General features: G+C 43.2%; 2 protein-coding genes across 6 annotated transcripts; both read left to right on the top strand.

Moving 5' to 3' along the window:
• Positions 1-535: 535 nt before the first annotated feature.
• On the top strand, positions 536-9,627 carry clk2a (CDC-like kinase 2a). 3 transcript variants are annotated; one of them, XM_034601096.1, is made up of 14 exons: positions 536-717; positions 1,850-2,067; positions 2,182-2,431; positions 2,556-2,567; positions 3,579-3,669; positions 4,490-4,556; positions 5,148-5,264; positions 5,795-5,961; positions 6,568-6,662; positions 6,791-6,920; positions 7,235-7,317; positions 7,951-8,030; positions 8,118-8,208; positions 8,396-9,627. In XM_034601096.1, exons 2-14 carry the CDS (start codon positions 1,850-1,852, stop codon positions 8,582-8,584), a joined length of 1,590 nt encoding a protein of 529 aa, XP_034456987.1. In that variant the 5' UTR covers positions 536-717; the 3' UTR covers positions 8,585-9,627. The 3 variants fall into 3 exon arrangements, with proteins under 3 accessions (XP_034456987.1, XP_034456988.1, XP_034456989.1); XM_034601097.1 differs by lacking the exon at positions 2,556-2,567 and having other exon boundaries at positions 537-717; XM_034601098.1 differs by lacking the exons at positions 536-717; positions 1,850-2,067; positions 2,556-2,567; positions 3,579-3,669 and having other exon boundaries at positions 2,301-2,431.
• Positions 9,628-11,186: 1,559 nt separating this feature from the next.
• Positions 11,187-13,548, top strand: si:ch211-81a5.8 (uncharacterized protein LOC560648 homolog). 3 transcript variants are annotated; one of them, XM_034601102.1, is made up of 5 exons: positions 11,187-11,850; positions 12,490-12,791; positions 13,018-13,105; positions 13,195-13,384; positions 13,419-13,548. In XM_034601102.1, exons 2-4 carry the CDS (start codon positions 12,568-12,570, stop codon positions 13,333-13,335), a joined length of 453 nt encoding a protein of 150 aa, XP_034456993.1. In that variant the 5' UTR covers positions 11,187-11,850; positions 12,490-12,567; the 3' UTR covers positions 13,336-13,384; positions 13,419-13,548. The 3 variants fall into 3 exon arrangements, with proteins under 3 accessions (XP_034456993.1, XP_034456994.1, XP_034456992.1); XM_034601103.1 differs by having other exon boundaries at positions 11,187-11,846; positions 12,459-12,791; positions 13,195-13,548; XM_034601101.1 differs by having other exon boundaries at positions 13,195-13,548.
• Positions 13,549-13,680: the final 132 nt, after the last annotated feature.

Genomic DNA, 13,680 nt, shown 5'->3' with positions numbered 1-13,680 from the left:
TACCACTGAGTTTACAGTTTTACTTGTTTTTTTACTCTTTCTTTATTTAAATCTGCAATAACTGTATTTTTATATTTCAGTTTTATTTGTTATGTAATCTTCAAATTGCCTTTGTTTCCTATTGTTTGCCTTCAATTATTTTAACTTGAATATCCCCTTAACTGTTTTGAAATGTGCCAAATAAACAGAGTATTATTATTATTGTTTTAATGACCTGTCCATTCAATTCATAACAACTTTACTTGTCTCCGGAGGGCAATTTCTAAATAATCTAAAAAATATGATGGTGATGATAACATTTTAAAAGGAAATAACAAAATGAATGAATGAATAAATAATAAAATACATCAGATAATCACTCAAAGTTATTATCTGCAAATTGAAAAAAGACAAATAGTCAAATTTTATCCAAATCACATTTAATCAAATTAAAAATTTTGGACTCGTGTTTGAACAACAACATTCCAACGTGGGTTTTAATTCTCGAACTTCGTATGAATTATAAATCGGGAGCTAAGTGCGCGGTCCTCCGGCTGCAGGGAGACGTCAGCTCCTCTGATCCAGGATCAGCTGCACCGAGCGGACCGGAGGGGGAGAGGCTGCCCGCCTGTTAGCGACACAGCTTCCAACCGTCCGAGCAGCGACATAGCAGGGGAAACGTGGATCGCCATCACGGATTTCTTGTGGGACAAACGCACGGGTCTCGCTGCTAAAACGGTGAATAACGACGCGCGGGAGCCGCTTCGTGCCGTCGAGCGAGGGCCACGGTACCTCCCCCCCACCCCCGTGCTAACAGCTAGCTCAGCGGGGCTAGCGTGAGCAGCTAGCTGTGTGGCTAAGATGGCGGTCAAATTATTTACATCAATCGGTGCTGCTAGCGGGACGTGCTAGCTACGACTCGCTTGTTGGAGAGTTAGGGAACTACTTAGACTTTATACGGACACTCGCAGTGAACGTGTTGTTTGTAAACTGGGGGAATATCTGATTGTAATACTTAACAACGAAGGGGTTCCGTGAGGTCAACAACGTAAGTGGCTGTGATTCTGATACGCCAGTGTTTTCCTGGTGATGAAGACAGACCCGCACAGAAGTGTGTTGTGAAGCTGTAACGTGTTGTTGTGGCTGGGGGGGATCCAGCTAAGCTAACTGCTAGCTGCTCGTTGAGCTCAGGTCAACTCGTTGTTTACAGTCGCATCTGTGCCAGTTGTGTTGTCGGTGTTTCATCATGATCACGCCACAGTGTTGTTGGGATGTGTCCCCCCCCTCCCTCGCATGTGATCGGTGTGTGTGTGTGTGTGTGTGTGTGTGGCGTCGCCGCTTCGTGCGTGTCCGCCTGCACCTCAACAGTTGTCTGTTTACCTGCGACTGTCTCTGAGTGTCAATGGCTTCCTCTGGATTCACGTTGTGTGGGTTCTCCTGAATTCACATGTGTGTCAGGCCTCCTGCACAACCACGTCTCCCACTCAGACTGTGTGTTTACTAAGCTGCTGTCATCAAGTCAGCCCTCTGGTTTTAATGGGATCTATTTAAATACAGTCTTAGTAAAAGACACTATTAATAATCATCACAATATAACTTTCAACAATGGTGATATTAGCCAAAGTCTGATATGTACACCGATATATTGCTTGTGCTTTGTGGAAGCACAGTGAGAAGGTTCGATACATAATTGATTTAAATCAGATTTTAAAACGTTTTGCTGTTTCTCATGTGTTTTGTAAAGTGCCTTTGACAGCAGGTGTTCCCTGCAGCTATCATTTTCATTTTCATTTTGGCTGTCAGTCTTCTTTCTTTTTTAATATTCTTAATAATGCTTTTTTTTAAATGTCCATCTCCAATGATCCTCTAGATGCCTCACACAAGACGATACTCGTCTTCGGACAGGGACAGTCGAAGCAGCTACCAGGACCGCTACAGAGACCGAGACAGAGACCGAGAAAGAGACAGGGACAGAGACAGAGGGCGAAGACACCGACACAGAAGATCACCGACATACTCCTCCAGCAGTGACAGAGACAGAAGAGGGCGGGGAAACAGACCGGAGGGAAGCTTTGTACGATCAAGGAGGTATGTGTGTAAGGTTGAAAATGTATTTCAAAGCACCAAGTCTACAGATCTTTTTTTTTTTTTTTTAGCTTTGGTTGGTCTGTATGTTTTTAAATATGTGACTGTCTCTTTCAGTCGTAGTTTTGACAATCGCTCAACGGAGCAACGGCCATTTGACAGAAGATTCTGCGAACGGGACCGCGAAAGAGAACGGGAGCCACATGGAGCAGCCGAAACTTACTATCCACGCGTCTTCACCCCGAACATGTACGACTACCGACGCGGCCGAGAGCGGGAACGGGAAGAGTCGTACAGGCGGAAAGGCAGCAGGCGTAAGCACAAACGAAGGCGGCGTAGAACCAGGTCCTATAGCCCGTCCTCCTCGGTGAGTACAGCCAGCCCTGAGATTGTGTCTTGACTCTCCTCATCCTCTCTCTGTCCACCTCTCCTGTCTGTTTTCACTCAGCTCTTTCTGTCTCTTTCTCTCCCTAACTATTTCTACTCCGCAGCTCCTGGAATCGGTAAGTAGTACAATCTTTATGATTTGTTTTTTGTTCTATTTTGTCTTATTTTATGTATTTTTTTTTTCTTTTTTCTCCCCCCAAGTGGGTTTTGCTTAAATTGGCGTTTCTTTTTGGCAGAGCATTTTCATTTTTGTGCAAACACTTTTTTCATTATTAATGATCAACCATTAACTCTTGCCGCTCCTCAGACACACACCCACCGTAGCTTTCTTATCGCATCTTTCGTTCCACTCAATCCAGAATCTGTGGCCCCACCTTTGGTAACACTGGATTTAGAAGATGAATTAGAAGAGGCCTGTCCCGTCAGTCCATGGCCACCAGTGAATTCCAGTGCAGATAGCCTGAAAAAAGTGAAAATGTTCTACCAAACATCGTGCTTAAATTCGGATTTAAACTGAAAGTAGATTTTGGCATTTAAAATGTCATTGATTTACTGAAATGCAGTTTCTGTGTGGTTTATATTTGACCACATCTGCTTATTAGGTCGTAAACATTAACGTGAGCAAGGGGTTGACTTAGATATAGTATAAATGTTGGTGTTATCTCTCTCTGTTTCCTGCTTGATTACATTTGGTCCTCTCATTTTCTTTTCCATCTTGTTTTAATCTGAAAAGTCAGCCTGATAAGTTTTTGAGTAAGTTATTTCTCTGTCTTAATTGGTGTCTGCGTTGATGAATGGATGTGCCAGTTGCTTCCTTGTTTGTAAGCAGCTGTGGGTTAAAGGTAGAGGGTGGTGGGTGGAGAGCAGAGGACAACATGTGATCTTTGACTTGTTCCCTTGCACTATATCCCTATCGTTATATATTTCCTTCACGTGGTGTCATGCGTGAATCGCCCCATGACCACCAAACCCACCTACAACCACAACTACATCAACTACACCACCCTCCTCTTCCCTCCTCGTCTGCCTGTGCCGCCTGACGCCATGGCTGCGGCTGTCCCTGAAACCCCCCCTGTTCCCTTTGGTCGTGTCGTGACCTGCTGATGGCGGTTTGGGTGTGAAAACAGCGGAGCGACAGCCGGACGCGGGCACTGAGTGTGAGGGACGACGAGGAAGGGCACCTGATCTGTCGGAGTGGGGACGTCCTGCAAGAGAGATGTACTCACTGCCACTACTCTATCGTAACCCTTCTCCATATGAGTATTAAAGCATAGAGCATTTACATGACATGGGAGTGCCTGATGATGATGCCTTGCTAGAATGCTCTTCGCTCTAATAGCTGAAATAGCAGGGTGGATTGCAAGAAGGTTTAAGGAGGGATGTTAGATACTTTTCCCCTTTTCGTTGTAGGATGTTAAGCTGTGGAGCATCTCCTATGTTTCACAGGTTACTTGATTTCCCTAAATGTAGAATTCCATTCGCAGCTGTTTGCCTCTGATGTGTTTTAGATTAAAGCTTAGGTCTTTAACTTCAGCTAGCCATGAAGGTTTCAGGGTTTGGTTTATTTTGGTCTTTCTAACATGCACATCACCTATTTAGCCTGTTTCTAGTATAACCAGTGCACATATCAGACAGAACATATATACTAACACTTTGGTTATTTGCAGGATCATTGTTGAGTATTAATTATTTTCCCAGTTTCACACACATGCACAATGTTACAGAGACGACCACATCTCGAAAGGATGTGTTCTCGTTTTCGATGGCTGCAAATTGGTCATCAAAGAAAGGGAGCGCTTTACATTTGCCCCCTTGTCGTAGAGCAACGCATCCGATTATCATAGATTTACCTCCAAGTGTGTCCAGTCTGCCAGATTTGAGTAGGCAGCCGTTTGAAAAGGGGATGGGCGCTAGCATGGATACGCCTGTCTACACTTTTGCATTTTGTTTTTCTGCTCAAGTCCACATGTCTAATGCTCCTGTTCTCTCTTTCCCTGCTCTCCCCCTCTCTTCCTTTTCTCTCTGTGTGGTGTTGCAGATGAGATTGTCAGCACTTTGGGGGAAGGCACCTTTGGGAGGGTGATGCAGTGCATTGACCATCGCAGGTGTGTATGTGTTTGTTTGTGTGTCAGTTAAAGGTGGAAATCAACAGTTGTCAAGTCTCTGGGGTCCTACTTCCATGAACTCCAGTAGGGAATATTTGCTCACTGGGCTGTGTTGTGTTTGTCAGGGGTTAGACTTTAGCAATAGACTGGAATAGATATATATTTGATCCATGTTTACTATAGTTTACCACTGTGGTTCACTGTTCCGGTCTGTTGTCGTTTATGTAAAATCTTCACATCAGTTCCCCAAATGAGTTATTCTGTGCTTCTCTTTTTGATATATTAACTATTAAAAGATTTATTGTCTCCTGACAGAGCTAGAAATTAGTTTATTTTCATGGTCAGAGTCTTCAGATATTGACACATACACAGATTCCAGGATAATATCTTTTCACCAATTGGAGCTGCTGAAGGGAGTTACTCCTTCATTTTGCTGCCAAGCTATTAGCTTTTATGTTTCAACCGTGGAGGCAAACAAATCATTATTACTTTCTGGTCTGAAATCCAGGCTCTTTTCTATGAACTGCATCTTCTCTAAGTGCGGTTTTGATACAAACGTAATGTAACTTTGTGTTTAATTACCTCTTACAGGGGAGGAGCCCGTGTTGCTCTGAAAATTATCAAAAATGTGGAGAAGTACAAGGAAGCCGCTCGTCTGGAGATCAATGTCCTGGAGAAGATCAACGAGAAGGACCCTGATAACAAATTGTGAGTTTCGACTGAGTACATTGCTGCTGCAAATGAAGGATCTTTACAAGTAACTAACACTGCTAGAACTAACTTTATTTCACTTATTAAAACTTGGTGATAAAACTGAAATTTGCCAATATTGACAATCTAGTTTTGTCCATGTCATTGGGTTCGGTAAAGGCCTCTCTCTCTCTCTCTCCTAGAAACCTTTGAGAGTTTACAAGAAATGTTGTGTGACATCAGCCTCTTTAAAAAATCTTAAATTTAGCTGCTGTACCAGTTTATTGCTGTTTGGTATAAATGATCCACTTCATCACTGCCAAACCTCTTGTGTTGCTGCGGGCCTCTCTGGCTCAGGTGGTAGAACGGGTTGTACACTAATGGCAGGGCTGACGGTTCAGTGCCTTGCTCCTCCTCCTGTCTGGTTACCGCAGTGTCTTTGGGCTAGACATTAAACCCCAAGTTATTTCAGTTGCAAAGTGCTATGTAAACATCTAAGGTAAAAAGTGTGTGCAGCCATTAACCTTTGTTTTCTCTGTTCCCTGCAGCCTGTGTGTACAGATGTACGACTGGTTCGACTACCACGGTCACATGTGTATCTCCTTTGAGCTGCTCGCTCTCAGCACCTTCGACTTCCTAAAGGAAAACAACTACCTGCCGTACTCTATCGGCCAGGTCCGACACATGGCCTACCAGATCTGTCTCGCTGTGAAGTGTACGTTTTTTTAATGTCCTCTATTTGATTTTAGGACATAAAGACCATAGGGGAATAAAAATCCAACAAATAGAACTATTAACATATTGCTGTGCAGTTTAAATAACAAACAGAGCATTTTAAGGCTCATGTAATGAAACTTTAATGTCTCAAAAACAAACACGCCCTCATTCAGTGAAGTCTTTTCATCATTTGACTGCATGGAAGTGACTGGAGTAGAAACAGCTGTTTGCAATAGACGGCCTGTAACCACATGAGGGCATCACAGCTTCAAAGTGATCTCTGATTCTTAACTTGAATAACTTCTCAGGAAGAAACGATACTGAGTAAATCCTGCCCCAGTGTATTAAGCTGTTGAGTTACTGTTTAAAATGTCATTATCTTTACAGATTATGTTCTTTTACTTTTTTAAATGTTGTCATGGTCTTTCTCATTGGAGTATTTTTTAAAACATATTTTATTAATATACTTTGTGTTGTAACAACATTTAATTTGATCTGAAAGGAATTAAGATAAGCTCATTAAGTGATTAGAAGATGGGTTATAGCTTTAAGTGCATTTACAGTTCACTGCAAAAGACTAAATAAGCAACATTGTCCTCCACAGTTCTCCATGACAACAAGCTGACGCACACAGACCTGAAGCCTGAGAACATCCTGTTCGTCAACTCAGACTTCACCATGTCCTACAATGTAGAGAAGGTACGCGGAAGAGGAATGCAAAGGAAACAAACATTGTTGTTTTCTGTTACACACCTAAAAACAGTTTGCTCAAGAATTTGTATGAAAGTCAGTAGTTGTGGTAGAAACTTGTGTTTTGTTGCCTGCAGAAACGTGAAGAGCGGACGGTGAAGAGCACGGCCGTACGCGTGGTGGACTTCGGCAGTGCCACGTTTGACCACGAGCACCACAGCACCATTGTGTCCACGCGGCATTACCGTGCCCCTGAGGTCATACTAGGTGAGAACGACTGCGAGCTGTTGTCATTGAAAACACCAAATACCAGGAGGACACGAGCGGTTATTTCTACTAACCACAGGTTTCTTCGGGGAAACCAGTTTCCAGATAAGCAGCTCAGTTGGCACGACCTGGAACTTTTTGTAGCAACAGGCTGCGTCCTATCAGTGGAAACCAGCACAGCTCAGCACCCCCACCCTGATTCCTCTGATCCAAATTAATTTAAGGAAATTAGTCCATAAGCGTTGAACCCAGACAGGTGCACCCTCCATACATGACATTTTTTTATGTTTTCATTGTGTGTTTGTGTCCGTCAGAGCTGGGCTGGAGCCATCCCTGTGACGTGTGGAGCATTGGGTGTATCCTGTTCGAATACTACCTGGGCTTCACCTTGTTTCAGGTACAACAACTTTCTATTTCTGCCAGCAGGTTACCTCCAACACCACGGCCTCACCCATGTTTTAAGATAGTAGGTAAAATAAAAGGATCTGGGCCCATATTTATCAAATAAACACCATCCAAGCATCCACCTGCCGGGAAATCCTCACATCTTAGTGTAGCTCTGCAGCTCTTCTTTATTCCTGGAGTGTACCAGAGTAATATCAGAGGCAAAGACAGCTTAACCCAAAATACTAGCACCCACTTTCCACTCTGGCAGGCTTTGTGGACAAGCCATTGAGTGGTTGGCAAGAACACTTGTGTCGGCTCTTATTTTCAAGATGAGAGGAAGCAGAGAAGCAGCTTAAAATCTCGGACTTGACCGCGGGGTATTGCAAAACCGCTCTTGTACATGTATACTGTGCAATACTACAATAAATACACATACATAGTAATTGTAGCAGCAGTTGGTTCAGCCCAGTAAGAATAAGTCCTTTGAGTTATTTGTGAGCTCTGACTGTCTCAAATTATTTGTAGCAGCTGAAGCAGCAGCAGCAGTTAAACCTGATTATCTTCTAAATCAAGTCTCGTTCTGTCTTTTCCTCTGTGCTACTGAATCTGGTTTCCTGAACCTTTTTTCTCCATCTCCTGACAGACTCACGACAACAGGGAGCATTTGGCCATGATGGAGAGAATCCTCGGACCAGTGCCCTCTAGGATGATTCGTAAGACGAGGTGAGAAAACACACACTTTAACATACCTTTTTAAATCAACACACACACAATGGAACGCTGCTCATACTGACATCCGTTCCCTCTCAGGAAGCAGAAATATTTCTATCGGGGTCGTCTGGACTGGGACGAGAGCTCGTCAGCGGGGAAATACGTCAGAGAAAACTGCAAACCTCTTCGGGTAAGACGAGTGGGAAAGGAATAAAAAGAATAATTAGCGGGGATGATAAGTGACAAACGTGCTTTGTACTGAAAGAACAAAAGTGTCTTTGTTTTGTGCGACTGTTCTTCTCTTGACATTCACTCAATATTCCACCCTCCACCTCTTTTTTTTTTCTCTTTTGCGTTCCTCTCTGTCCTTTCATCAGCGGTATCTGCTGTCGGAGGCGGAGGAGCACCACCAGTTGTTTGACCTCATTGAGAGCATGTTGGAGTACGAGCCCACGAAGAGGCTGGCGCTCGCCGACTCGCTCAAGCACCCCTTCTTCGAGAACGGTGGCAGCAGCGAGGCAACGGGCAGCAAGAGCTGGGAGGGCAACAGAGACATCAGCCGGTGACCCTGGGGTCTCCAGAGACTGAATGACAGAGGAGATCATGTTCTATAAATGTGGAACAGGTGAACTGTTGAAGGAACTGGGGGCTTCGGATGATGCGGTTTTTTGTCATTAAGAGCATGGACGCTGTTACTTCCTGCTCCTCCATCCCGTCCCTGTGATGTCCACCTCTGCAGCCACGAGAGGCATGTTTTCATTTCGCTGCAGAGACCAAAATAACCCACAAAAGACTTAAAAAAACCAAATCTTTTGTCGTGGTTGCAGCCTCAGTCGAGGTCAAAAATCATGGAAGAATGTTTGCACCCACAGTAGCCCTCTATGCAGCTCCTGTCTTCCTTTAGATTTCTGAACCACCTTCGACCCCGCCCTCCGTCCGTCTTTCAATTCCATCAGCATGTAAAGACAATAATTCCGCTCTCTAAAGGAAAGAAGCAAGACTCCAAAAAGAAATGTCTTCCGACTCTGAGGTGTAAGGAAAGGGTCAGAAGGAGACGGAGCTGTAAATGCAGCACGAGTCTCCACCCAGATAAATGTGAGCAGTTACATAGAAAAAAAACTCTATTATGCCAACAGCAGACCAGTGATGGTTAAATATCACGTTTCCTTGGAAATTGCAAGAATCTTCAGCAGAAGCAAGTGTCTGAAGTTTTTGTTTTTGAAAGGTGAGCACTTCCATCGTAGATCACTTTCCATGTTTATTTTTTTATGTATAAAAGGTTTATTCCCTATATGGAGACTATTGCTCTTAATGTCCCAGTTATTATTTGCCGATGAGATGATAATGGTGAAGGACACTCCACACTCACACACGGGCCTCTGACGCCTGTCTTATTGATATCTGTTTATGTTATGCAATGCTCTTCTGGGTGTGGGTGTGACTAAGTGTGGATGGAGTGGTTGACACGTCCATGTTAATGTTCTGCTCAGAGTCTTTTTAATAGTTCAGCATTAGTCATGGGAGTTTTCTCACAACAACAAAAAAGAACCTGCCTTTTGTTTCCATGTGTGATTCCGGTCGAGGTGAAGCACACAGCTCCTGGTGGGAGCCACACACACACACACACACACACACACACACACACACACACACACACACACACACACACACACACACACACACACACAACTCCTGTCGACGTATTTATTTTGAGTTCCAATAGGTCAGTCCCCCCCCCCCCCCCCCCCCCCCCCCCCCCCCCCCCCCCCCCACCTCCACCTGTAAATGAATTGTTTTTTTTGTAAGAAATTAAAGCGTATAAAACTGTATATATGTACCATTGTGTAGAAATAAAGTAAAGTCCTCCTTGCCAGAGGCTTACGTGTTCTGAGTATCGGTTCAGGCCTCTGGTTGCTAAAAGGAGGCGTCCTGTCTTTAAATACCTCCGCTGTGTCTGGGTTCCTCTCCGAGCCTTCGCTGACTAACACTTCCTGCTGGATGGTTTCCAGAAAGATCAAAGTGAAAGAAAAGTCTGCTGCCTAAATAAATCCTGTTTAAATATAGGCTAATATAAATGTAATGTACATATCAAATATCTTTAATGGATTTTTAAGGACATGCAACATGTTAAATTACAATGACAGGACTGTAGGAAATACAGAGGAGAGATAAGGTAAAGTCCCACTGAGATAATGAGCAGTGACTGAAGAATATATAATAAAACATGTATATATATATATTATATTAACAATGATAGGTGAACATCAACTTTTTTTTTGTATATATTTTCTATACAAATTATATTAATGCAACTTGATGTCACTATATATTTTTGAGTAATCATTTTATTTGTATATCCACTTTCCAAACAGCCACAGCAAAGTGCTCCACAAAGAAGACAGATACAAACAATAATACAAATCATCAGTGATAACAAGGAAAATAATACAGTAGCATTTAGAATCAGAGACGTTAAAAGATATAACACCATTTTAAATAAAGGACAATAAATAAAATAGTTCAACATTGCTTGAAATTAATGGAAAAGAAACAAAAATAGCTTTTAAAAGAACCAAGTCATTCAGTAAAACTAAGTTTAGAGAGAAGATTTGAAAACAGAATTGAAGTTAATATAGTGGAGATCTAATCTCTGCTCTGCAGGAGCCTGAAGTGTCTTTCAGTCTCCAGTTTTAGTCTAAACTTTGCAGGGACCCTGACACTGACCGTGACTTTTCAAAATAGTTTATTTGTTGTTCCCAACTAACCTTCATTCATTCCCTTCTAAACCCTGAGCTCAGCTGTCGCCCCGTCAGGCAGAGACTGACTCAGAGGATCTGCTGCGACAGGTGCTCAGACGCTTCGTCACACAAGCTTCCCCATCTGTCAGTAACATGCCGCTCTACCACTGTGGGACTTCTTTCCTACTACGTCACTGTTGTACAGCTCTGCAACAAGGCTCCTCAATAACAATAATATAAACTAGGGCCTCTACTGTGGAGTTTAACTTGATTTAACTAGTGACCTGGTAGTTGTACAGTTGGATTGTTTGGTAATTCATTTTTAATCCAACTCTGTGAGTAAAATAAGTAGAAATGAAAAAAAGACAGAAAGGAAAGTTAACAAGAAGTAAGTAAGCACCACGATGATGCTGCTTTTACACTGAAAAGCGCACAACTTGATGTCACCACTCTGGAGTCTTTTATAAAAGTGTAAATTCAGAGTTATAGGTAGAAGCTGAGTCATCCGGCTCTGTGACATGTTTTCTAACCTTGATTCAGATCTCACTACAATGAATGAACTGAGTCATTCGTTCAGTGTTGTGACTCAGCTGCTTCATGTTCCCAGTCAACGAAGGGCCTCTGTTCCTGTCTTCCTGGGGAGAAAGCAAGAAAACCTCTGTGCGTCACTAAAAGCGTCACCGTCCACCTTCCGTCCCGTCCACGCTCCATCTGTCTGGACTCTTCTGTCCCATGATCTCATCAGCTGTTACCTCAGCAAGTCAGGTGCTTACTGCTGAAACCTCCAATGTGACTTGTCCCATCTTTCCCTCATGTTTCAGATCCAAACCCCTGCTGCACATGCAATGGCCTGGGAGCTCTTCCAGGCCTCAAATGGGAACATGCAGGTGCTTTTGTTTCCTTTCCAGAGCAGGTTTGTCGCCGCTCTGCTGTTAATGAGATGAGCGACTCCTGCGTCTGCAGATAATCCTGTTTGAGGGACCAGTGGTGTCATCAGTCAAATCCCCATCAGATTAAACGGTGGCAGAGCAGAGTTGCACACAGAACAAAATGAGACGAGCAGCAGATTGTGTCCCCGAGAGACAACAAGGTGAGTCCCACGGATTCTTTAAGGCGTGTGTGTTTATTTGCACCTTTGAAATATGGCAGCAATAGATGGCAGGAACCCACCTATGTGGAGGATTTAGAATTATTTTACTTTTTGGAGACAATGGAACAAATGTCTGTTGGTGTTAATTTCTATATTATTGTTCTCTATTTAGTTATTTGTTGACTTTTTACACTGATATGGACCTAAACAAGAACTAGAACCACGCTAAGGCCCAACAGTCTCCTTAAATTGAATCAGGGCTGATTGATATTAGTTCCCTAGATGTGCCTGTTTTAATCAAGGTCCATTAATTATTCTCTGGGTATTTGGAACAGAATTAATCCTGGATCCGAATCCTTAAAGTCTTTCTTCCTTGACCAGAATCGCATCTTTCCACCAAGTTTTGTGGAAATCGGTTTATTAGTTTTTGTGTAATCTTGCTTATATTTGAACAAACCAACAAACAAAGAGATAAGACCTTGGTTGAGGTAATAAAGCTGAATTAAGTATTAAGCTCAGGTTGTTTTTCTTTATCATTATTTGGAAACTGGAAATGAAACAGCATGAGAAAATGACAAAGTTAATTCCAGCTCTTGTTCGTTGTGTTTTCAGATTGAAGCCTCATTCCTGTTGTAAACTGAAGAAGAGCATCAACACCCACATTTGTCTGGGACCTAAAAAAAGACCCACACAAAATAAAAGAAGCCTCGACACTGTGAGAATGGATTCCTTCATGTCTCTGGGTGCTCCCCTGAAACAGTTCACCAGCTGCGTGTCGGGGAAAAGCTCCCCCAACAAGAGAGGGGCCAAGAGGAGCGAGTCCGTCCGCAGGAGCAGCTTCACCCGCAGGTCGAGCATCAGCAGGAGGAGAAGCCTCCCCTGCAGCAGCCAGAAAGTCCCCGACTCCTGGCTCAGGGTGTACCAGGCCGAGCTGAAGAGAGAAAGGTGAGGATCAACATGCTCCAACTGGTATTTTCTTCTGCTACGTTGCTGTTTTACTTTCAGATTTGTTGCTCTACCTATTTTTTAGGGGATGAATGATTTCAGTCGCTGTCTTGTTGTCCAGCTGAGTCTCTTGGCATCAGACTTAATGAGGATAAGACTGTTCCTCACAGGAATAAGCTGCTTGCACGTGTGACTGACTGAGGGTGTCCTGTGCTTTGTGTTAAAGGAAACGACAACAAGCTGTTCTCGCCAAGAAGAACACTGAGAGGGCCGTGAGGGGGACTCACTTCAGGAGCCACCACTGCCTTCCGAGGGTACGTGCACACTGACCTCAAAGTTAAAACAAAATAATAATAGGATTTTTACTCAGCAGCCTCTAAATCCCTCATCCTTCCTCCTACAGCAAACCTCCACAGCCAGAAAATCGGGCCCAGCCAAGGACAACTCCTTCTTCGGGGCCTTTCAGGGCCTGAGTCTGGACGGACGGATGGGAGGAGCTCACCCTGCTCATGGCCCAGGTGGAGATCAGTGTTCACTCATGTGAGAGCAAGAGTTTCGAGGACAGATTCCCTGTATTGTTTGGATTCCTGTCTTTATTCTCCTGTAAACAAAGCATTGATTCATAAAAACTGGAGTGCTTCTTCATGATTCCTTGATAATTTACAGACTGTACACTATCACTCTGTTTGTATATGGTTCTATGAAATAAGGTATTAAACTGTTATACATTGGATTTGTAGTCATTGTTTTCTTCTTCCAGTTCCCTCACTACTGAGCTTGTTTCATTTAGTGGAATCATTACAAATCCAAATCAGAAACTAAGCAGGTAAAATGATTTTTATGCAGTTTTTCCCCCAAAAAGCAACATAAATAGAAAAAGTATGTACAA

The sequence above is a fragment of the Hippoglossus hippoglossus genome, chromosome 11 (genome assembly GCF_009819705.1).
Source record: "Hippoglossus hippoglossus isolate fHipHip1 chromosome 11, fHipHip1.pri, whole genome shotgun sequence".
NCBI classification, from domain to species: domain Eukaryota; kingdom Metazoa; phylum Chordata; class Actinopteri; order Pleuronectiformes; family Pleuronectidae; genus Hippoglossus; species Hippoglossus hippoglossus.
This window is presented reverse-complemented; position numbering and strand designations above follow the sequence as displayed.